General features: G+C 46.8%; 2 protein-coding genes across 9 annotated transcripts in view; one reads left to right on the top strand and one right to left on the bottom strand.

The window, feature by feature from the left end:
- Positions 1 to 5466, top strand: part of EVL (Enah/Vasp-like) — a 154160-nt gene extending 148694 nt beyond the window's left edge. For all 8 annotated transcript variants that reach the window (XM_060271873.1, XM_060271870.1, XM_035106135.2 and 5 more), the window contains 3 exons: positions 1564 to 1630; positions 2523 to 2580; positions 4812 to 5466. In XM_060271873.1, the coding sequence (XP_060127856.1) occupies positions 1564 to 1630; positions 2523 to 2580; positions 4812 to 4849 (163 nt within the window). In that variant the 3' untranslated portion in view covers positions 4850 to 5466. The remainder of the gene's footprint in view (positions 1 to 1563; positions 1631 to 2522; positions 2581 to 4811) is intronic.
- DEGS2 (delta 4-desaturase, sphingolipid 2) lies at positions 4305 to 21160 on the bottom strand. The gene is made up of 3 exons (XM_060271889.1): positions 21051 to 21160; positions 11900 to 12642; positions 4305 to 7625 (listed from the first exon to the last, which is right to left on the bottom strand). The coding sequence occupies exons 1-3, from the start codon at positions 21130 to 21132 to the stop codon at positions 7479 to 7481; spliced, it is 972 nt and encodes a 323-aa protein (XP_060127872.1). The 5' UTR covers positions 21133 to 21160; the 3' UTR covers positions 4305 to 7478.
- Between the last annotated feature and the right edge of the window lie 161 nt (positions 21161 to 21321).

The raw sequence follows: 21321 nt of genomic DNA, 5'->3' as shown, positions 1-21321 counted from the left end.
TTGTGGAATGGTTTGTTTTAGCTCTGTCCTCCTGTGTCTTCTTGCTGATGAAAATTCTGCCCCAAGGCTGCAATTTGTCACAGGAGTGTGTGGAGCTGTCCCCGCATGCTAACCTTAAAGGGGACTATAACACCACAAGCGGCGACTTCAGTTCCTTGCCAAAGAGCAACTTCCAGGAGCTATTTTTGTTGGGGTCATTTATATTATTTATTTGTTTATTCTACCATATGTTTTTCAAAGAGGCTTTCGTGGGGGACGGGATAGGAAACATACAAAATTTAAAATATAGAGTAATAGATTGTTAGCGCAAAATTCACGAAGCGCAAAAGCCCTAATGAAATAAAGCTGCGTTAACCTGGCTAGCATGGTGCTGCAAGAAGGAAAAGGTTCGGATGTAACACTAAGCCTGCTAGCCTGTGGTTTCTTTTCAGCTCCAGGAACAAAGGAGCAAAGTGGGGACTGCTTCAGTCTTCAGGCAGCTCATGCACACGCTAATTTTCCTAAGCATGGCTCATAGGGTTGCCAGACTCAATAGAGGACAGGACTTCTGTGCCTTTAATTGCCCTGCTCTCTTTTGAGTCTGGAAACCTTCAAGAGAAACCAGCCGACCCTTTGCTTGGGAATTAAACAAAGGGTCTGCTGGTTTCTCTTTAAGTTTTCCAGACTCAAAAGAGAGCAGGGCAATTAAAGGCACAGAAGTCCTGTCCTCTATTGAGTCTGGCAACCCTAAAGGCTCAGGGTGACTGTTACACCCAAGCATGGCCAGTGTGTGGCTTCATTTTCAGATGAAGGACACTATCCAAATTTCAATAAAATCACCATCATCACATGCTGCAAAAACTGTCCACATAGTTTGGCCTTCCTTTTTGCACCTGGCAACTTGTAAAACCATTCTTTGCGCACTGCACAGTGTTGGCCACGTATGACTTAAAAGCACTTTTATAGGGGGCGGGGGGGAAGCAAGGGCAGGTGTGGCTGGGAAAGGAGAAAGTGGTAAAATAGCTTTCCGGGTTGTGTTTTCAAACATGGCATGGTCAATCATTAACAGCAGTGAAAGGCCTCTGCTGTAAAGTAGCCATAGAAACGATCTTTATTAGCATTACAGATTTAAAAAATAAATAAAAATAATCCACACGTCCCCTGATGCATTTCGGCTCACTCCTCCCCCTTTGCCAGTGCATTCTCTTCTTGGGAACAGATGTCTTTTGGGTGACGCACGGTGGGTGCTGCTTAGCGCTGCTTGCTTAGCAAGATCATGCTGGCTGCTGAGTGCTTCCGGGTGATGCAAGAGGGAGCAGTGGAGGGTCAAAGCCAGGCACCCCCAAACTGCGGCCCTCCAGATGTTTTGGCCTACAACTCCCACGATCCCTAGCTAACAGGACCAGTGGTCAGGGAAGATGGGAATTGTAGTCCAAAACATTTGGAGGGCCGAAGTTTGGGGGTGCCTGGTCAAAGCAGTTAACCACTTTGTGTGAGGAAGAATGGCCAACACCATGGCCAGTGGCTTTAGAAAACGTTGGGGAATGTCCCTCTTTGTTTTATTTTGTTCCTCTCTTTTTCAAGGATGAAGCCTGCAAGCAGCAGCAATGACGTGGCCATGGACACCTTAGATTTTGATCGCATGAAACAAGTGAGTTCGGAGGTTTGCCCCCAGAATGCAGATAGGAGCAGTTTTTCATTTATTCTTTGGGTTACAGCAGGCATCCCCAAAAACTGCGGCCCTCCAGATGTTTTGGCCTACAACTCCCATGATCCCTAGCTAACAGGACCAGTGGTCGGGGAAGATGGGAATTGTAGTCCAAAACATCTCGAGGGCCGAAGTTTGGGGATGCCTGGGTTACAGCTTCTTGCTGTAAATAAGAGCATAGGAAGCAGCCTTGTTATACCAGGTCAGGCCTATTGCCCAGGATAGCGGTATGTCAGTTTAAGAACAGCCCTGTTTACAAACTATTCGGTTTACGAACTCTGCAAAACCGGAAGTAGTGTCCCAGTTTGCGAACTTTTCCTCGGTCTAAGAACGGAAGCCAAATGGTGGAAGGGCGCCTCGATTTAAGAACGGTTTCGGTTTAAGAACGGATTAAGTTCATAAACCAAGGTACCCGTGTATTGGCAACTCTTATCAGTAGCAGTTCTGTGTAATCCTGGGCAGACATAGAACCTGCAGCCTTATTCCAAAGTTCATGCCAGAATACCTAGGTGCTATGCCGACCCTTTCACCATAATAAACTATGGAAAACGTCCACACATGGCTGCTTCAAAGTCAGTGACTGATAAAATCAATTCTGCATCTCATGCAGGTGATCTCATGCAGCATAAGGACCAGTTAAGTGCTTTGTTAGGAGAAGTTCCATTTACACCAATGCAAAGGACTTTCTTTCTTTCTTTCTTTCTTTCTTTCTTTCTTTCTTTCTTTCTTTCTTTCTTTCTTTCTTTTCTCTCTCTCTCTCTCTCTCTCTCTCTCTTTCTCTCTCTCTTTCAGAGGACATTTTAATTTTTTAATTATTATTTTTTTGTCTTTCAAGGAAATATTGGAGGAAGTTGTAAAAGAATTACACAAAGTAAAAGAAGAGATAATCGATGGTAAGAAGCGAGGAGGGGTGGTTGGGCATTGGCCAAGGGTAGAATTGCAGAAGGTACCACAAAGGTCACCTAACCCAACGCAGGAAGCCCATTGCTACAGCCTCCCTAATAGGTGCCCATCCATCCTCTGCTTACAAACTTGCCCATCACTTTCTGAGAGCCCACCTCCACCTGAGGTTGTCTGTTCTGCTGTTGAACTGTTGGAGGTAATCACACCCCACCCAGTGTGTGAGCATTATAGAACTGTAGAATTGGAAGGGGACCCTGAGGATCATCTAGTCTAGGGGTCGACAACCTAAGGCCCATGGGCCACAAGCAGCCCATGGGGGTCGTTTAACCGGCCCATGGACCCCCGCTGCCCACTTGGTCATCTCCCGTGCACCGCACTAAACCAGCACAGAGCGGAGCGGGGACCGCCTTCCGCAATGCTGGGCAGCTTCCCATTGGCTGCAGGAAGTTCCTGCAACTGATGGGAAGCTGCGCACGCCTCCTCCGCGCCAGGAGCGTTTGCGCATGTGCGTGTGTGTGCACACGCTCTGGCCCACCGTGAACCAGCCCAAGCCGCAAAAACTTTGCTGACCCCTGATCTACTCCAAGAATATGCAGCTGTCCCATACAGAGGTTGAACCTGCCACCTTGGCGTTATCAGCACCACGCCCTAACCAACTGAGTTATCAAACTCTAATCCACTGAGATGCCTTCGCTTAAACATGGGGTGTATGTATACAACACATCAATATTGCTTTTATTGCATGGCGCTCAAGCCGGCCCACTCACCTTCCCCCATCCAGTCCTGGGAACTAGGAGTGCGGGTGAAAACACTGCGAATTACCTCTTAGTACAGGGAATAGCCAACATGGCGCCCTCTGTTTGCTGTGGATGACAACTCCAACATCCCTGACCATCGGCTGTGTTGGCTGAGGATCCTGGGATTTGTGGTCCGTATCCGAAGGGTGCCACATTGACTACCCCTGTATCTGCAGTTTCTAGCCCCGTACCCACAAAGAAATATTCCCATGGAGAAGGAAATACGATTAAGATTGTGGTGTAACTATCCCCAGAGAGACACCTGGAATAGTCTTTTTTCTGTCACTAGGTCTGGAATGTTTGTGAATCCTGAGAAAGGTCAGCAGAGCCTCATGTCTGATGAAAATCCGGTTTTGCGCCCATGTTTATATTTGCTCTCGCTGCCACATCAGCCCTGCCTTACACACACAACTGAACAGCCTTGCCTTGGCATCCTTCCAGGGCAACCCTTGCCGCTCAATATATTGCTTAAGCCAGGAGTGGCTTGCCTGCCACTCTCCCATCATCCCATCTGCTGTGAGCCAGATTTGGGCAGCCTGTGATGCTGTTGGACTCCATCTCCCATCAGCCCCTGCCAGCCAGCCAGCCAGGGCAGTGGTCAAAGGTGACGGGAGTTTGTAGAGAATTGTAGAGTTCGAAGGGATACCCCCAAGGGTCATCTAGTCCAACCCCGCTGCAATGCAGAGCCGTGGTCCAGCAACATCTGGAGAGGCCACAGGTAAGCCAGCCCTGAATCAAGCAGCAAGGGAAGGATGGTGTAGATACTGTCTTCATACATTTAAAGCAGTCACGTCCAACAGGTAGATCGAGATCTACCTGTAGATCACGGGACGTCTGTGGTAGATCACTGGCTCCCCCTAAAGAAGCTCAACAACTTTGACTCCCCTAAAAAAAGCTCAACATTTTTGCCCTTCACCCCAAAGAAACAGAGCTTTCCTTCTCCCTAAAAAAGAGCCCTACAACTTTGACCTGAACCCCTAAAAAATGGGCCTTTCTCCTTCCTAAAAAAAGCTCAACAATTTTGACCTGAACCTCCAAAAAGGGGGTAGATCACCGCAAGTTTTTAACTCTGTGAGTAGATCACAGTTTCTTGGGAGTTGGCCACCCCTGATTGAAAGCATCACACACACCCAAAACAAGAATAGCTGGAACTGTAGTTTAAGGGTGCTGGGAATTGTAGCTCTGTTGGGGTGCTTCCAAGCTCCCAAGGTGCTTCAAATGTATGGTGTGTGTGCACAGCTAGGATCTGTACCGTCCTTCTCTTGCTGCTGCTGCTGCTGCTGCAACCACCTTTGTAATCTTAACCACTTCCCAAAATATAGTCAGCGGTCTTTAGCTTAGGTGTGAAGCTATGACAGCATAGTGCCTTGACCATAAGCTCTGGGTTATTCCTTTTTTTTAATTGTTTCCTCTCTTTTTTCCAGCCATCAGGCAAGAGTTGAGTAGAATCAGCACGACATAATGGCCATGGAACCATGCTAGAAGCCACCTAGGATGTGAAAGGCAACTGGATCGTTTCCGAGCATCCCAAGACCATGCGAGATGGTGAAAGAGGACTCCTGGCTCTTGTCTTTTGTTCTTAAATCCTTTTTATTAGCAGACTCAGCAGACTTTGAGGCTTGCTGCTGCCTTGGATTTGCGTCATTAAAAAAAACAAAAAAACAAAGAGAGAGAGAAGTCTTAAAATCTTAAAAAAGAAAATATTAAAATTTAAATTTCTGGATTTTTTAAAATTTCATCTGACAATGCACATCAGAGTCGGTCAGCCTTTTTGTATTTTGTATTTGCTTATTTAAATGTATGACTTTTTTTTTAGTATATAGTAGGTAAGGAAACACGTGAACCATTCGCTTTTACTAGATGACTTCAGAGTAATTTTACTGGTAGACTGCAATGTAAATGAAGACCTTTTTTTTTTTTTTGCCAACAAAACCTTATTTGTGGCATCACCTGAAGAGGCCGAACGATGCCCAGCTGTCAGACAGCAAGTCCCTGGTCTCAGAGCTATCACAATATTACAGCGGTACATCATTGCTTCACAGTATCTGTGTTCATATTGGTAATAAACTGTTCATTGTCCATGTGGCATTCCTTGGCTTTTCTTTCCTCCCTCTGCAGTAGACTTGGACTCCACTGTGCTACTTAGCAAAATCAGGGGTAGTTTTACCATGGAACCAGTCTGGCTCCCCCAGAGCCTTTTGTTTCTGGTCCCTGGTGGTGCTAGAAAAAAATGGGGTGTTGTAAGAAGTACAGATGTTTACACTTTGATGAATAGAATAGAATAGAATAATTTATTGGCCAAGTGCCAACCATACTTGGAATTTTGCTTCAACTACATTGCAATGTAAAGAAAAACGTACCTCATACAAACAGTATTCCCCTCACAATGCAACAACACAGTGAAAAAGACCCCGTACCAACAACTGGCCTCCCTTCCGCCCACAACTACAGATTCAACAATTTGATGGCACAAGGGGGAAAACTATTTTGTATATAGAGTCCTGTACCGACATCCAGATGGGAGTAAATCAAACAGGTGATGACCAGGATGCGAAGGGTCTGCAGCAATTCTCTCTGCTCTCTTCCTGACTTGAGCGGCATAAAGTGTCTCTATTGGAGGCAGACTAACACCAATTTCCCTCTCTGCAGTTCTTACTGCGCGTTGGAGCCTCTTCTTATCCAGCTTAGAAGCTGTACCGTACCAGACAGTAATGGAATTACAGAGAACAGTTTCAATAGTACTTCTATAAAATTGAACCAGCGATTCTTGGGGCAGATTAAATTTCCTTAGTTGTCACAAGAACTACAATCTCTGGTGTACCTTTTTAATAATAATATTGATGTTACCTGACCAATTCAATTTTTGACAGATCATAGAGCCCAAGAACTTAAAGGACTCTAACACTACAACCATGTTACCAAGAATGGAGATTGGCAATGTTTACATTTCTTGCATATTGTGTTCAATATGCCATCTTTTAACTGACGGGTACCAGCCCCTGGGGACAGTCTGGATCATAGAATCATAGAGTTGGAAGGGACCACAAGATTCACCTTGTCTAGAGTTTCCCAAACTTGGGTCTCCAACTGTTTGTGGACTACAACTCCCATCATTGCTAGCTAGCAGGACCAGTGGTCATAGATTATGGGAACTGTAGTCCAAAAACAGCTGGAGACTCAAGTTTGAGAAAACCTGATCTAGTCCAACCCTCTGCAATGCAGGACTCTTTTGCCCAGCACGGGGCTCAAACCCACAGCCCTGAGATTAAGAGAATGATGCTCTACTGAGCAGTCCCCTCTTGATAATTACAATGGTCCCCAGGACTGCTGGAATATTGTGTTATCCGGGGAAATGATCGTATGATGCATGTTTGCAGGGTGTAATTCAGAATTATTTCCCCTAATGCAGGCATCTTCAATCTTTTCCCATATATTTGCTGCGTGGTAGTGCTCCTGTTGCAACTCACCTTGGGTCAGGCTGTGACCCACTAGTGAGTCCTGGTTCTGCCACTGTTGTCCTTTGGAAATGCTCCCCTAACTCTCGAGTCTTTTCTGGAGGGGCGGGCAGAGAACATGAGGTCTCTGAAGAGAAACATTTTGATCCTGATATTCTAGCATCTTTGGGGGCTGGCGGAAGAGGACTACTCTTGTGTGTCTGCCCAGATGTCTCCCTGTTTGTTGTGAGAAGGAAAGTGCCTCACCTCTCCATTGAAAGAACCCTGGAATACAGATGTTGAGCTCACAGATCCCACTGTGCCTAACCATGTCTGATGAGCAATGTAGTTCAAAGCATCAGGAAACTAGGGTGAGTCGGGCTGTTAAACAGCCTAGCAGATAAGTAAAAGGAAAAGGTCTGTTAATTTTTTTTTTAAACTATACATTTTCAGGTGCTTCCAACTGGCTTCAATGTAATATTTCTTCATATCGAAGTTACAAACACTTCGGTGTCAGAAATATAACATCAGCTCTTATGTGGTTAACCGGGCACCACATAAGAGAGAACAGACTCATTAATGTTTGTTTGGATGGGGGAAGTATGCAGGGTGCAAAAGTCCATTAAGCTTATAAAGGGGGAAGGGCAGAGTCCGCAGCTATCGAGAGTCTGATGCCAGCTTGCATATTCTCTTCACCCTTGAATAAGGACCAATGGAGTCATCAAAAATGAAGTCCCAGAGAACTCGAACCCAAGACTGGTGCTGAGGCAGAGTGTCATAATATTCTGCTGCTATCTTCTTTACCTGTAAGAGCAAAAGAAAAATTTTATCCACTGTTCTTTTATCTGTGAAACATCTATCTTAGAATGTATTTGGATACAAGGTTTCCTGCTTATAATGCTAGCAAAAAAATGAAAGGCACAAATACAGGATGGGAGACACCTAGCTTGAGAGCAGTACATGTGAAAAGGATCTAGGAGTCTTGGTTGACCACAAACTTGACATGAGTCAACAGTGTGATGACGCAGCAGCTAAAAGAGCCAATGCAATTCTGGGCTGCATCAATAGGAGTATAGCATCTAGATCAAGGGAAGTAATAGTACCACTGTATTCCACTCTGGTCAGACCTCACCTGGAGTACTGTGTGCAGCTCTGGGCACCACAGTTCAAGAAGGATACTGAAAAGCTGGAACGTCTCCAGACGAGGGCAACCAAAATGGTCAAAGGCCTGGAAACGATGCCTTATGAGGAACGGCTTAGGGAGCTGGGTATGTTTAGCCTGGAGAAGAGAAGATTAAGGGGTGATATGATAGCCATGTTCAAATATATAAAAGGATGTCATATAGAGGAGGGAGAAAGGTTGTTTTCTGCTGCTCCAGAGAAGCAGACACGGAGCAATGGATTCAAACTACAAGAAAGAAGATTCCACCTAAACATTGGGAAGAACTTCCTGACAGTAAGAGCTGTTTGGCAGTGGAATTTGCTGCCAAGGAGTGTGGTGGAGTCTCCTCCTTTGGAGGTCTTTAAGCGGAGGCTTGACAGCCATCTGTCAGGAATGCTTTGATGGTGTTTCCTGCTTGGCAGGGGGTTGGACTGGATGGCCCTTGTGGTCTCTTCCAACTCTGATTCTATGATTCACTTCAGTCCTGGTTTCTAATGCTGCTTTAAAACGGCAGTACCTGCTGTGTTATGAAACTCTGGCCTTTGACCAAGAGCATCATGTCACCCTAAATTTCATTCACACCAGGGAGTGTGGTGTGACACAACAGCTGACACTAGTGGGTATGTTGCCACGCTTTATGCGCATGTGCACTTGTGTTCTCCCATGATTCACCCATTGAAACAGCAGGAAAGAACGGCATGCCAAAAAACAAAAAAAAACCATCCTTGAATTTTAACACACGAGTGTTCGTGGCAGGATCCATGCAAACTGAGCACAAAACTCCTGTAGTTTTCTGAGTTAACAGGCTTGCAAGCTGGGTTTGCCACACACACACACACACACACACACCGTAGCAGTAAACGTGGAAATGTGTGCTGAATTTCTGCAGTGGATTTTACGTGGCCTGACAGATGATGTAAAAACGCTAAAATTGTCGGGTAAGAAAATGTCGGGAAAACGGAATAAAGTGCTGTCTGAATGCAGGCTAATAGAATTTATGCCAAGAGTAAATCCAATGAACAAATGAAAGCGACCCAGATTACTTTTGACAGCGAAGAGATTTTTCATGGTTCATACACCTTGGAATTCAAATCCCATTGCAGTCAGTCGAGGGGAGAAAGGACGAAGGAAGGAAAAAGTCCTGTTGGATCCCTCATCTCTTGGCCTCGAGGAGCTAGCCGGGCTCTGAATGCGGCAAAGCAAGAATCTCCCTCACCCCATGGCAGCATTGCAACCCAACCTGAGCATTCATCTGACAGAACCAGGGCAGTCGGATAATTTACATTTAATATTAATTTACAGATAATATACATTTGCCACCCAAATACTGCATTTCATCAAATCACAGAATTGTAGAGCTTGAAGGGACCACAAGGGTCGACTTAGTCCAGGCCCTGCAAAGCAGGAATCCTTTGCCCAACGCTGGGGTCAAAACCACAACCCTGAGATTAAGAATGTGGTGCTCCATCAACGGAGCTATCTCGGTGCCCCATCAGGAATAAGCAGGGAGCAGACCATGCCAAGGAAACAGTGATACGGCTACTACTGGCTTCACCGAACAGGTTATAAAGCTTGTTCTGGAACTGTGCAATTAAGAAAAATCACTGGACTGGCAGAATTTGACTTGTCTATCTACATTGGTGAGCAGCGACTGTCATTGCACAAGCTAGTTGATTTGTCACTGGGGAAAGGCATTCATTTAATAAGTTACTTATTTGTCCCCAGGGCAATAACCTGCCTCAAAGTATGACAAGCCCTATTGTATTGCTTGGGGCAGGGGGAGCCCGATCGCACCACATTCCTCAAAGTAGCTGATAAGACTGGGCTCTGTTGGGAATATGTGCGCAGGAAAAGGGAAGGGGCCAGCTTCTGAGCCAAACAAACGCACAACTGCAGTTTATGTACCCAGATTGGTGTCTTTTTAAACATACATCAGGGGTGGGTGGGTGTCAACTGGGACCATTGCACATGGGGAAGACGGGTTACTTTTTTTAATTTTAAAAAGACCCTCTTTCCTCCTGTATCACAGTCGCAATGAAAATTAACTTTCCCAAAGCAGCTTTTCTTGCAGCTACAGTATTCGCTTTTGGGTGTAGGGAACATAATGCATGCCACAGAACTGGGTGTGTACAGTATGTCCAACTAAGTCATGCTCAAATTAAGAATCAAAATCAGTCATGCTCACATATTTGCATGAGTCTATTTAATGAGTTGAACTAACATTGGATCTGCAGCCCTTTTTAAACAAAAGCCAGCTACCTTAAAAAAAAACACCTTGCTGTGCTTATGGAGAAAACATTGGTCACGCTAAGGTTCTGTGTTTGTTTTTCCTTTCCCTTTTCCCCTCCTCAATTACTATTTAAACAGACACAGAAACAAAATGGAACGCTGCTACACAAGAAGTATGAGCATGCATTTGGCCTGCGTTACAACAAAAACAAAAGGGAGTCTAGAGATGTATTGTGCCTTCTGAGGACTGCAACACACCTTTGTCAGGTGCTTGGGGATTTCCAACACACAACTAGGTGTGGAGAAAAATGCTATAAACAGTGGGATCAAAAGGCTGTGAAATGCAAGTTGTAGCACAGGGGTCCCCAAACTAAGGCCCAATCACCTTTTTTTTAAATCTGGCCCGCGGACGGTCCGGGAATCAGCACGTTTTTACATGAGTAGAATGTGTCCTTCTATTTAAGATACATCTCTGGGTTATTTGTGGGGCCTGCCTGGTGTTTTTACATGAATAGAATGTGTCCTTTTATTTAAAATGCATCTCTGGGTTATTGGTGGGGCATAGGAATTCGTTCATCCCCCCCAAAAAAAGAATATAGTCCGGTCCCCCACAAGGTCTGAGGGACAGTGGACCGGCCCCCTGCTGAAAAAGTTTGCTGACCCCTGTAGCATCTATGACACTTCCCTGCAAAGCTCAACTGTACACAAGATGACCAGTGCCAATCACAAAAGCAGACACTGAGATAACCATCTTTCTAGTTTGGAAATGTGTTAACAAGCCAGCATTACAAAACCAATTGCATCCTTCGGCTATTCAAAATGGGCTAAAGGATATATCCCTGGCAAAGCAGCTCCCTTCTTTCATAATTGCACCTGGGTTCAAAAGTAGCAGGAAGCCTGAGTATGGATTAGGTAAGGATTGTAGCTCAGGGGCGGAGCTTCATGCTCTGGCACCGGGGGCGGAGAGCAGGGCCTGGCGCGTGTCCCGGGGGTGGGGCATGCCACCCAAAGGTGTGTGGTGTGCATTCTGGGGGCGGGGACCGCTGCCTGCAGGGGCAGGTTGCCCAGCGCAGGCGGGGGGCAGTTACGATGGCACCCCACCGGGATCGCGCTGTGCTCCCATCGTCCCCCTCTTCCTACGCCCCTGCTCAGTGGTAGGTTCAAACCCTGGCATCTCCAGTCTGAAACCTTGGAGAGCTGCTGCCAGAGTAGGCAATACTGAGCTAGCTACCAGGTCATTTAGTCCAGAGTCTAAAATTACTGTATATTCCTGCGTATAAGACTACTTTTTAACCCAGGAAAATCTTCTCAAAAGTTGGGGGTCATCTTATATTCCGGGTCGTATTTTTTTTATACGGCGAGTATATCCCAAACTCTACATTTTAACTGAAAAAAATGGGGGTCGTCTTATACGCCCAGTCGTCTTATACGCCGGAATATACGGCACCTAACTGCACCACCACCACTGATTTCAGGATTCAAGAGCCACTTTTCTTTCATAAGCCGCAGACGTAAACTAGCTTCACAACCTTTGGCTCGTCCAGATGTTGCTGAACCACAGCTCCCATCGTCCCTTGCCATTGGCCATGCTTGCTTGGGGGCCGAAGGGTGTTGTATTTCAGCAACACGCGGAGAGCCAAAAGCTCCCCCACACCTGTTTGCAAGGGTCAAAAACACCAGGGCTTACCATTGGCAGCTTAGATCCAGGAACGCTGGGGAAATCGTGGTGTTCCATGTGATAGCCCACGTTAAAGGTGATCCGGTTGAGGGGCCCGTAGTAGGAATATGTTTCATACCCTTTCAGGAACATATAGTGTTCTGCTATGAAGTGCCCCGAAAAAGGATGCAAACCCATGCAAAGCAATGTCCCTGCTATTAAATAAACGACAGGCTTCAAACCCCACAGGTAGTAGATGATCAAGTCGACAGAGAACTGAGCCAAAGCGTTTAGTATTTCCATCTCGGTAATTGTTTTGGGGTTGACGTAGAGAGGTCTCAAGGCATAGAAAAGGGGCTGGAAGACAAGCCAGATCACCTTCCGAAAGGGAGTGCAGAAGAACCAGCCCTCAAAGTCCGTGGGGATGTCCACATCCAAGGAGTCTCCGCCAAGGTACCGGTGGTGGTCTATGTGGTACTTCTTGAAGGAGGCAGAGTAGGGGAGTCCAATGGGCAAGTTGGCAAAGACGGCAAACCACCGGTTCCACTTGATTTGCTTGTTGCCAAAGGCCACGTTGTGGGAGATGTCGTGGATGGCCAGGGTCATGGAGTGGTTGACGCAGCCCCCGAAAGCATAGGCCCAGAAGAAGACCCACTTCCAGGAAATGTCCCTCACAAGGTAGCAGGCCAGAAGCTGGGTGAACACCATCCCTGTCACTATCCATTTCAAGTGGGGATCTGGCCCCATGAGAGACTTGATGGCTGGGTACTTAGCTGAGGAGGAAAAGATACATTAGGACAAATGCAGCCAAAACTGCCCAGCATCCATTCATGGAATTGTGGCGCCAACTAGACTAGAGATGTGATGGCCCGGAAAAGAACCGGGAAAAATCAGGGGAAAAACGGGTCCCCCCCCCCATATTTTTCCTGAAGCCTTTTTTGTTTTTTTCCCCAAAAATTGGAAAAAATGGTAAAATAATTTTAAAAATTAAATACTGTGGAGAGGAAATATGAATAATTGTTACTTCTGGATTTTTAAAAATTGTTTTGTGGAGTTCCCCCCCACACACACACACACATAAACTAGTAAACAGTTCAGGAGATTCTTGCTCCATTTGTTACAAATACAAAAAAAAATATTATTTTAAAAGCAAATTCTGTTTGCAATAATTGTTTGGATACACCATATTTTTGATATGCTAGTTGTGATAATTTTATGCCCATTTAAATTGTCCATAGTTATATTTTATGTTTCTAAAGTAACAGGATGACTTTCAATCTGGAAAAGAAAAAAAAGAAGTGCTAATGCAGCATTTTTTCAATTTTTCCAAAAATTTCTGCCCCCCCCCCAAAAAAACCCGGGGAAAAACCGGGTTTCTTTCCGAGCTTCAAAATTTCCGGAAATTTTACATCTCTAAACTAGACCAATCCCTCCACCCCTAATATCCATCAGGCTACCTACCTGGCATAAGCCAGGCCTCCATGAAGGCCTGGCCCACCTATTAGGCCAGGTGAGATGACTGCCTCAGGCGCTAGAATCCACAGAGCCAGCAGATCTGGCCTCCGAGGAATACATTGCCCGCCGCTGCTGCCACATTGGCAGCAGTGGCTGCGGCACATTCCTGGGAGGCTGGACTTCTTGTCTCCTCGGCAAACACCCCACCACCCTCCATTCTGCGAGTACAGCATCCTCTCCCGCATAGGGAGGAAATGGTGGGGGCTGCCCTGCCTGGTATGGTTCAGAACAGGCCTCTTTCTCCCCAACGACAGCCTGGAAGCTTCTGGTGAATGGTGGCTAAGCAATGTTTTCAAACAGACAAGTGAATAGATGTTGATAGGGTGGGATGGGAAGGGGAGAATCCAGCAGCTCCTTTCCAGCTCCTCTTCCTTCTTTAGCTACCTGCATGGTTTTGGCCAACAACTCCCATGATCCCTAGCTAACAGGACCAGTGGTCGGGGAAGATGGGAATTGTAGTCCAAAACAGGGGTCCCCAGACTTACTGGGCTTCGGGCCGGTGCCCGCCACGCCGACCGCGCGGCGGGCCGGAGGGTGGGGGAGTGCGCGCCCGTGCGCATGCGCACACGCACACGGTCGGGGAAAAATCACCGAAAATCGCTTGTGCGCATGCGTATGGGCCTCCCCCGACCCGGAAGTGCATCGGAAATGACCTCTTCTGGGTCGGGAGAGGCCCATACGCATGCACACAAAGGATTTTCGGCGATTTTTTGCCGATTTTGAAGATCGCTGCCGCGCCGCGCGCCAAAAGAGCGGGCGGCAGCAGCGGGCGGCGGGGGTCGTCGCGGGCCGGATTGGGAGGCCAATTGGGCTGCATCCGGCCCGGGGGCCGTAGTTTGGGGACCCCTGGTCCAAAACATCTGGCGGGCCGAAGTTTGGGGATGCCTGAATTAGAGGCTGGTGTGCTGGGCAGTGGTTGAAACCAGAAAATTTGTTGCCTGGGCTCCCTCTAGTGGCATCCAAGAATAGAGCAGTGGAGGAGAAAATCCTACATAGCCAAGAGCTCTCTGCACATTTCATTCTCAGAATCAAGGTAGCCCTTCTATTTTTTTCAATAAGCCTTCCTCTAGCTGGTTTTCCTGTCTCTTTGGCTGCCAGGACAGAATTGACACCATTCCATTCAGCTGCTGCCCCATCAAGTTCAGACCCTCCAAATGCCCCTATTTTCCAGGGACGTCCCTGATTTAGAGAAACCGTCCCAGTTTCTGATTTGGCCCTGGAATGTCCCACTTTTCCTTAGGTCCCAGGATGTCCCTGTTTTCACTGTGGGAGGGTATGGAGTTAACTGACCCCCGAGCCGCCTGAAGGCAATCCTGTATAGGGAAGTTTTTTAAAATGTTTAATGTTTTATTATGTAAAAAAAAAAAGTATTGTCCGTTTCACTAATATTATTCACAAGTTGCCTCGAGGTGCTTGTGTAGCACAATTAACAAGCCTACCGACAAAGGTCCGTATAGTTAAAGCTATGGTTTTCCCAGTAGTGATGTATGGAAGTGAGAGCTGGACCATAAAGAAGGCTGATCGCCAAAGAATTGATGCTTTTGAATTATGGTGCTGGAGGAGACTCTTGAGAGTCCCATGGACTGCAAGAAGATCAAACCTATCCATTCTTAAGGAAATCAGCCCTGAGTGCTCCCTGGAAGGACAGATCGTGAAGCTGAGGCTCCAATACTTTGGCCACCTCATGAGAAGAGAAGAATCCTTGGAAAAGACCCTGATGTTGGGAAAGATGGAGGGCACTAGGAGAAGGGGACGACAGAGGACAAGATGGTTGGACAGTGTTCTCGAAGCTACGAACATGAGTTTGACCAAACTGCGGGAGGCAGTGCAAGACAGGAGTGCCTGGCGTGCTATGGTCCATGGGGTCACGAAGAGTCGGACACGACTAAACGACTAAACAACAACAACAACATATGCTAATTAATGATAATATTAAATATAATGATGATGATGATAATAATAATAATCCATTGTAACAATATACTTGTTGCATCAAATATATGCCTCTTGAGGAAAAGGTGATAGGGAAAATTCCTTATGATCGTCATTTTTTATTTTTATGATGAAATGATTATTATTTCATTGCATTCCCTGTGTTTTGAGTTGGCTTTACTTATCTCTCTTTACACAGTTGACCTTCGCTTGCTCACACGAGGTGAGGCTCACAAGCTTTAAAAGTAACCGGCTGCATCCTGGGACAAAAGCAAAAGGGGAGAGTGCCTGCAATAAATGTCTGATTCTTTCTTTTCAGTTCCTGCCTTTTGGCTTGTTGTGATTATAAAAGCATCAAAGTGTTAGTGCAAGGTGTGGCTGTTGATCCCTCCGTTGAAATTGAGCAAACAGCGTTGAAGGGGCCGTGCCGTTAAGCCTCACGAAATTAGTTGCCTCACATCCTCTGACCCAGACACTACATTTTTTCACACGCAATTCAAATAGTAGTGAAATCTTTAGTCAAATGAAATCAATGGGACTTGACAGTACCACACCCAAGCAGGGCTTGCTTGCACAGAACCCTTTGTGGTGCTTTAAAGTGGAAAATCTGCTTTCCCTTACACAGGTGGGGCAGCTGTGGGGGGGGGGCTGGTGGAAATGGCCATGCAGGCTAAATTTGAACATTCAGTTTGGCTGGAGGTTTACCATCCCTGCTTTAAGAGAAGAGGAGTTGGGATTATTATTATTATTATTATTATTATTATTATTATTATTATTAAAATCATTCTTTTTGGAAGAAGCTTTGAGGTTGTTGTTGTTGTTGTTGTTGTTTACAATGAAAACTTATATAAATTCAAATAAATAAATAAAATGCCAAGTTTTCCAAGCCTTGATTTACAAAGGGCATGCATCAGCCTGATTCTGGTTTTTTTGTTTTTGCCTGACATTTCTGGTTCCTTCCCCCCCCCACCCTAATTTTTATTTTTTACTTTGACAAAGTAATAATCATAAATAAGTAAGAATTAAAATGTGCACCCCACCACCGAGACCATCCCATTGTAACTATCCAACCTCCCAAAATTTCAGCACCTCTTGCAAATTCTGCAGAAACCTTCCATACCTCCACAAAATCATTTCTCTTGTGTATTCCCTATCTTACCACAATGGCACAGAAATCACTGGGTTAAAGCTGACCGAAAGTCCAGAGGTAGCATTATTATCAATTTACAATGGGGTGGAAGGTTCACAGGCTCTGAAGGACTTGCTCACGTATTTTATTGACAGCTGCATGAAATATGATAGCTACGAAGTGGAAGGGGCAAGCAGAGTATAAAATGGAAGAATGGTATAAAGAGGTGTGGGTTATAGGCTATTAATGATAAATTAACATGAGCCTGGTTCTGTTTTGGTAAATGACGTGGAACATATTTTTTCAAAGAACGGCTCCTCGGAAATGTCTGGCATGTCTAAAATATCTGGGTGTATCGCCTCCTTTTCTCCCCCCCCTCTCTCCCACCCACCCCAATCTCATAATGCCTATGATGGGCCAAAAGCAGCTGACCTACAGGAAGGACTCTGTGAACTGAAAACAGAGACGTTATATGAAGAAGAAGAAGAAGAAGAAGAAGAAGAAGAAGAAGAAGAAGAAGAAGAAGAAGAAGAAGAAGAAGAAGAAGAAGAAGAAGAATTGGAGGAGGAGGAGGAGGAGGAGGAGGAGGAGGAGGAGGAGGAGGAGGAGGAGGAGGAGGAGTTTGGATTTGATATCCCGCTTTATCACTACCCGAAGGAGTCTCAAAGCGGCTAACAATCTCCTTTCCCCTCCTCCCCCACAACAGACACCCTGTGAGGTTGGTGGGGCTGAGAGACTTCAGAGAAGTGTAGCTAGCCCAAGGTCACCCAGCAGCTGCATGTGGAGGAGCGGAAACGCAAACCCGGTTCCCCAGATTACGAGTCTACCGCTCTTAACCACTACACCACACTGGCTCTGTTATCCATGAAAATCTTTCAATAAGAACATTTTTTAAAATAATACCGTAATAATCATAAAATATATATCTGTATATATGTGCATGCACACATACATGCATGTGTGTCTATTCAGTGTGGAGTGATTCTGTTTAGCCTTCCAGCCAGCCATGCCCTACTCCATGATACTCCATTTGATTCCTCCACCCACCTGGTTTTCCATTTTCCCCAGCCAGGCAATAGTCAGTCAGTCTTCCCTGGCCACGGAAAATTGCCAATACTCATTAGGCTGTTTGGAGTGTGCATTTGATTTTCCAGCTGCCCTAGCCATCTGTCTGAATCAAAGAGAACGAGGGAGGTTCTTTTATCTGACCTGCACCAGAACCAGAACCAGAACGAGGGAGGTGCTTTTATCTGACCTGCACCAGAACCAGAACCAGAACGAGGGAGGTGCTTTTATCTGACCTGCACCAGAACCACGGGTGACCCAAAGACCGGCTAGGGGGGCAGCTTGACATAGTTTTTAGCACTTCCGAATGACCACTACTGGGTGGCATTTGATTGCAGGGGATTCATGATGCGAAATCCACCTGGGAGAAAACCATGCTTAAGGCTCCTAATGTTAGCACTGCCTGTGCTCAGAGATATGTGCTAGCAGTTGTTGAGCCTAGCCTGTCTACTCCGACTGGCAGCAGCTCTCCAAGCCCTCACAAACAGGACGGATGTAGGAACTAATAGCTGGGGAAGCACCAAGATTTACAGAGTTCAAGAGGGAAATGCTAAGAAAGGCACCCCAAAAACAGCCCAGCGAGGACAGTGACCTTGGAATGGAAATGGAATGGAGCATCTTGGAACTGAGTATGGCTGGCAGGCTGGAACTCGGAACATTCTGTCTCAGGTCCCAAGAGATGGTGCAGGATTACCTGATGCAATCAAATGATGGGTGCATCCTTAAAGGACTCATTCCTCATTTTTTGTTTTTGTATATTGCTTCGAATTTTCTTTCCTGGGGGAAAGCGACCAATGAATATAATAAGCAATAATAATTGCTCATTATTTAATTTCACCAGCAGGGACACAGTCCAATACATAGGAGCCAACTTCTGGGGCTGAGCCGTCTTCACCCCCCCCCAAAATGTGCTGAGTCATGTATTTGCTTATGTAGGGCGGTACTTACCTGGGTCCCCCCCAAATATTTTATTCTAGTTGACACCCTTGATCCTGTACTGAGGCTCGCTGAGTCCAATGGGGCTTTACTCCCAGGTAAGGATTGCAGTGCAATGCGAATTAGGATGATATCTTTAAATCACCGAGGGCTGGTTTGAACTCAAGTCTCCCCATTTCTAAACCTAGTCCTCTAGATACAGATCTCTGTACTATAAACATGCAAAAACGAGTTGAAAATGCAAAACTGGCCCTCGGGTTAGGACACAGCAGAATAAAATGGCCCAAGCCGGGGGTGGGGGTGTGTGGGGATGGCAAAGTGTGTTTTGCATAGTGTACCGTGTTGCAACTTCCCATGGCAGTCAATAAAGAAAGAAAGAAAGAAAGTATGAGATAGGTTGGGCAATTTGTCACTGCACCCACAGGCTATAAGAAAAAAAGTACATCTATTTACCGTAGCTATGGGTGTGGCGCTGGCTGGGCAGGACTTTGAATAGCCACAAAAGAAGTCAGGTGCCGTGATCAGATAAGGTCTGTGGAGAGAGCTGGGAAGCTTTGCAGCAGTCATTGCCTCAATCTGAATCATCAGCCAATTGAACTGTGTACAGTATTCTACTCTGACCTCCCTGGAGGAGGAAAGGTAGGGGAGATAGATAGATACAGTAGATAGATAGATCATAGCTGCCAAGTTATCCCTTTTTTAAAGGGATTTTCCCTTATGCTGAATAGGCTTCCTCGCGAGAAAAGGGAAAACTTGGCAGCTATGAGATAGATACAGTAGATCATGGGCGTACCCAGTATCAAAGCTGGGGGGGGGCACACCAGCCACGCCCCCCAGCCACCCGATTGGCTAGCTGGCAATGAAGTGGCCAGGATCCCACCAGGAGACATGGTCAACGTGCACGCCCCCCAGAGAAAAGGGGGCCGTTTGCAAGGCAGCACACGGAGCCACCCACGCTTGCACTCCTGCCTCGCCCGCTCCTTTAATGGCAGCGGTGACTAAAAAGAGGCAGCAGCAAAGCTGCCTCAGTTGAAGGAAACCTGGACCTGGACCTGGGCTAACTTCAGCCCACACTCTTTCAAGTCGCAGCGAGCACAGCACAGAAAGTGCTGCCCCACAATGCTCCATGGCACCTCAGTGCTGTGCTTGCTGTGACTTGAAGGAGTGGGGGCTGAAGTTAGCCCAGGTCCAGGTCCAGGGTTTTTTTCAACGGAGGCAGCTTCGCTGCCGCTGCCGTTTCGCTTCAGCCAAGCAGGCTGAGGCAGAGCACAGCAGGCAGCATAGCTGCCAAGTTATCCCCTTTTTTAAGGGAAATTCCCTTATGCTGAATAGGCTTCCTCGTGAGAAAACGGAAAACTTGGCAGCTATGGCAGGCAGCGCCCCTGCCTGTCCTCTCCAGCTGCCCTGCTTCTAGGGGAGGGCAGCTGCCCCCCTGCCCCATGCTGGGTACACCCATGCAGTAGATAGATAGATAGATAGATAGACAGACAGACAGACAGACAGACAGACAGACAGACAGACAGACAGACAGACAGACAGACACATATACATATGCACTCACAAGAACAAAATTTAAAATGCCTCCATCCTTATTTCATAAGGAAAGTGTCTCTGAATGTTACCAGAACTGTCTCTCAGTAAACAAATTGAAGAAGTGGTTTCAGAGGCAACATTTTGTGCTTTCCGGGATTTTTTTTCAATAAGGAACACTGGCTGTCGGAAACTGGATGGGGAGACTATGAGGAAATAGGGGGTGAGGGGCGCACCCCAACCTGGCAACTGTCTGTCTTTCTTTCTGGAAAAGTTTTCCTGCCTTCAATAGCTTCCCAAGGCAAGCAATAATATCCATATGAGTTCCCCCCACCCTTTGCGTACAAATGCATGAAGAGAAAAGGCTTCACCCGTGGGATTTCTGCTTGTCACACAGCAGAGGGAAAGTTTGCAACCTGAAGCGTGGCGGGGGGGGGGGGGGAGAGAGAGAGAGAGAGAGAGAGAGAGAGAGAGAGAGAGAGAGAGAGAGAGAGAGAGAGAGAGAGAGAGAGAGAGAGAGAGAGAGAGAGAGAGAGAGTGTATTGCTGGATCTATAAGGAAATGCGGGAAAGAGAAGTGGAGAAGACTATGCAAACTGGATACGACAGGAAACGCTGCCTGCCTAAGGCGTCGTCGGATTTGCCCCCATCAAAGCTCTCTTTTCCGCGCCAGGACCCTGGAACTGTTCGGAAAACAACAGCAACGAAGAGTACCCGCAAGCATGTGCAGAGTTCATTATACAGCCAGCCCTCCTAACCACCTACATGGGTGTAGCCAGGATTTATGGGGTTTTTTTGGGGGGGGGGGGTTGGACAGAACGAGGTTGGTCAGTTCGTTAAATATTTTTATTTATCTACTTTATTTGGAGAGGGAAGCTGCCCCCCTGCCCCCGGCCACCCACCCCTGGAATTAAAAGGCAAAGCGATTTTGACAGAGGGCCTGATCCAGGCGGAGAATTAACCCCTAACGCTGTCCGTTTATTTAGGAGGAAAGAGGTCTGTAGCAAGAAAGCAGAGGGTGGTAGGAAAACGAGGCGGGCAGTGACCTCCCAGGGGGATTCCGAGGATGGCTCACCTAAGATCTCTTTCCTGCGCTGCGTGTGGGGCTGCTCCGTGTAAACCCACTCGAAGTCCTCGCGGGTAACCCTGTTGCCCATCGCTGCTGCCGCTGCGCTTAGCCGCTGCAGCCTGCACCTGCCTACTCGACGGCCAAGCGCAGGGGCTTTTATCTCCTCGGTCCACCTGAGGGGCGAGCCAAAGAGGTGGCTCCGCCCCCCTTCACCAACTCGCCTGCCTCGTTCGCCTCGTGGTGATGCGGGATAGAAGCGGCCGCGAACTGGAGCGCG

Source organism: Zootoca vivipara, chromosome 1 (assembly GCF_963506605.1).
Source record: "Zootoca vivipara chromosome 1, rZooViv1.1, whole genome shotgun sequence".
NCBI lineage: Eukaryota > Metazoa > Chordata > Lepidosauria > Squamata > Lacertidae > Zootoca > Zootoca vivipara.
This window is presented reverse-complemented; position numbering and strand designations above follow the sequence as displayed.

Coding starts and splice junctions, on each gene's coding strand:
- DEGS2 (XM_060271889.1), bottom strand. CDS start 21,132: ATGGGCAACAGGGTTACCCGCGAGGACTTCGAGTGGGTTTACACGGAG. Junction 12,643..21,050: donor GCGCAGGAAAGAGATCTTAG/GTGAGCCATCCT, acceptor TTTCCTCCTCAG/CTAAGTACCCAGCCATCAAG. Junction 7,626..11,899: donor CTGGATCTAAGCTGCCAATG/GTAAGCCCTGGT, acceptor TTGCTCTTACAG/GTAAAGAAGATAGCAGCAGA.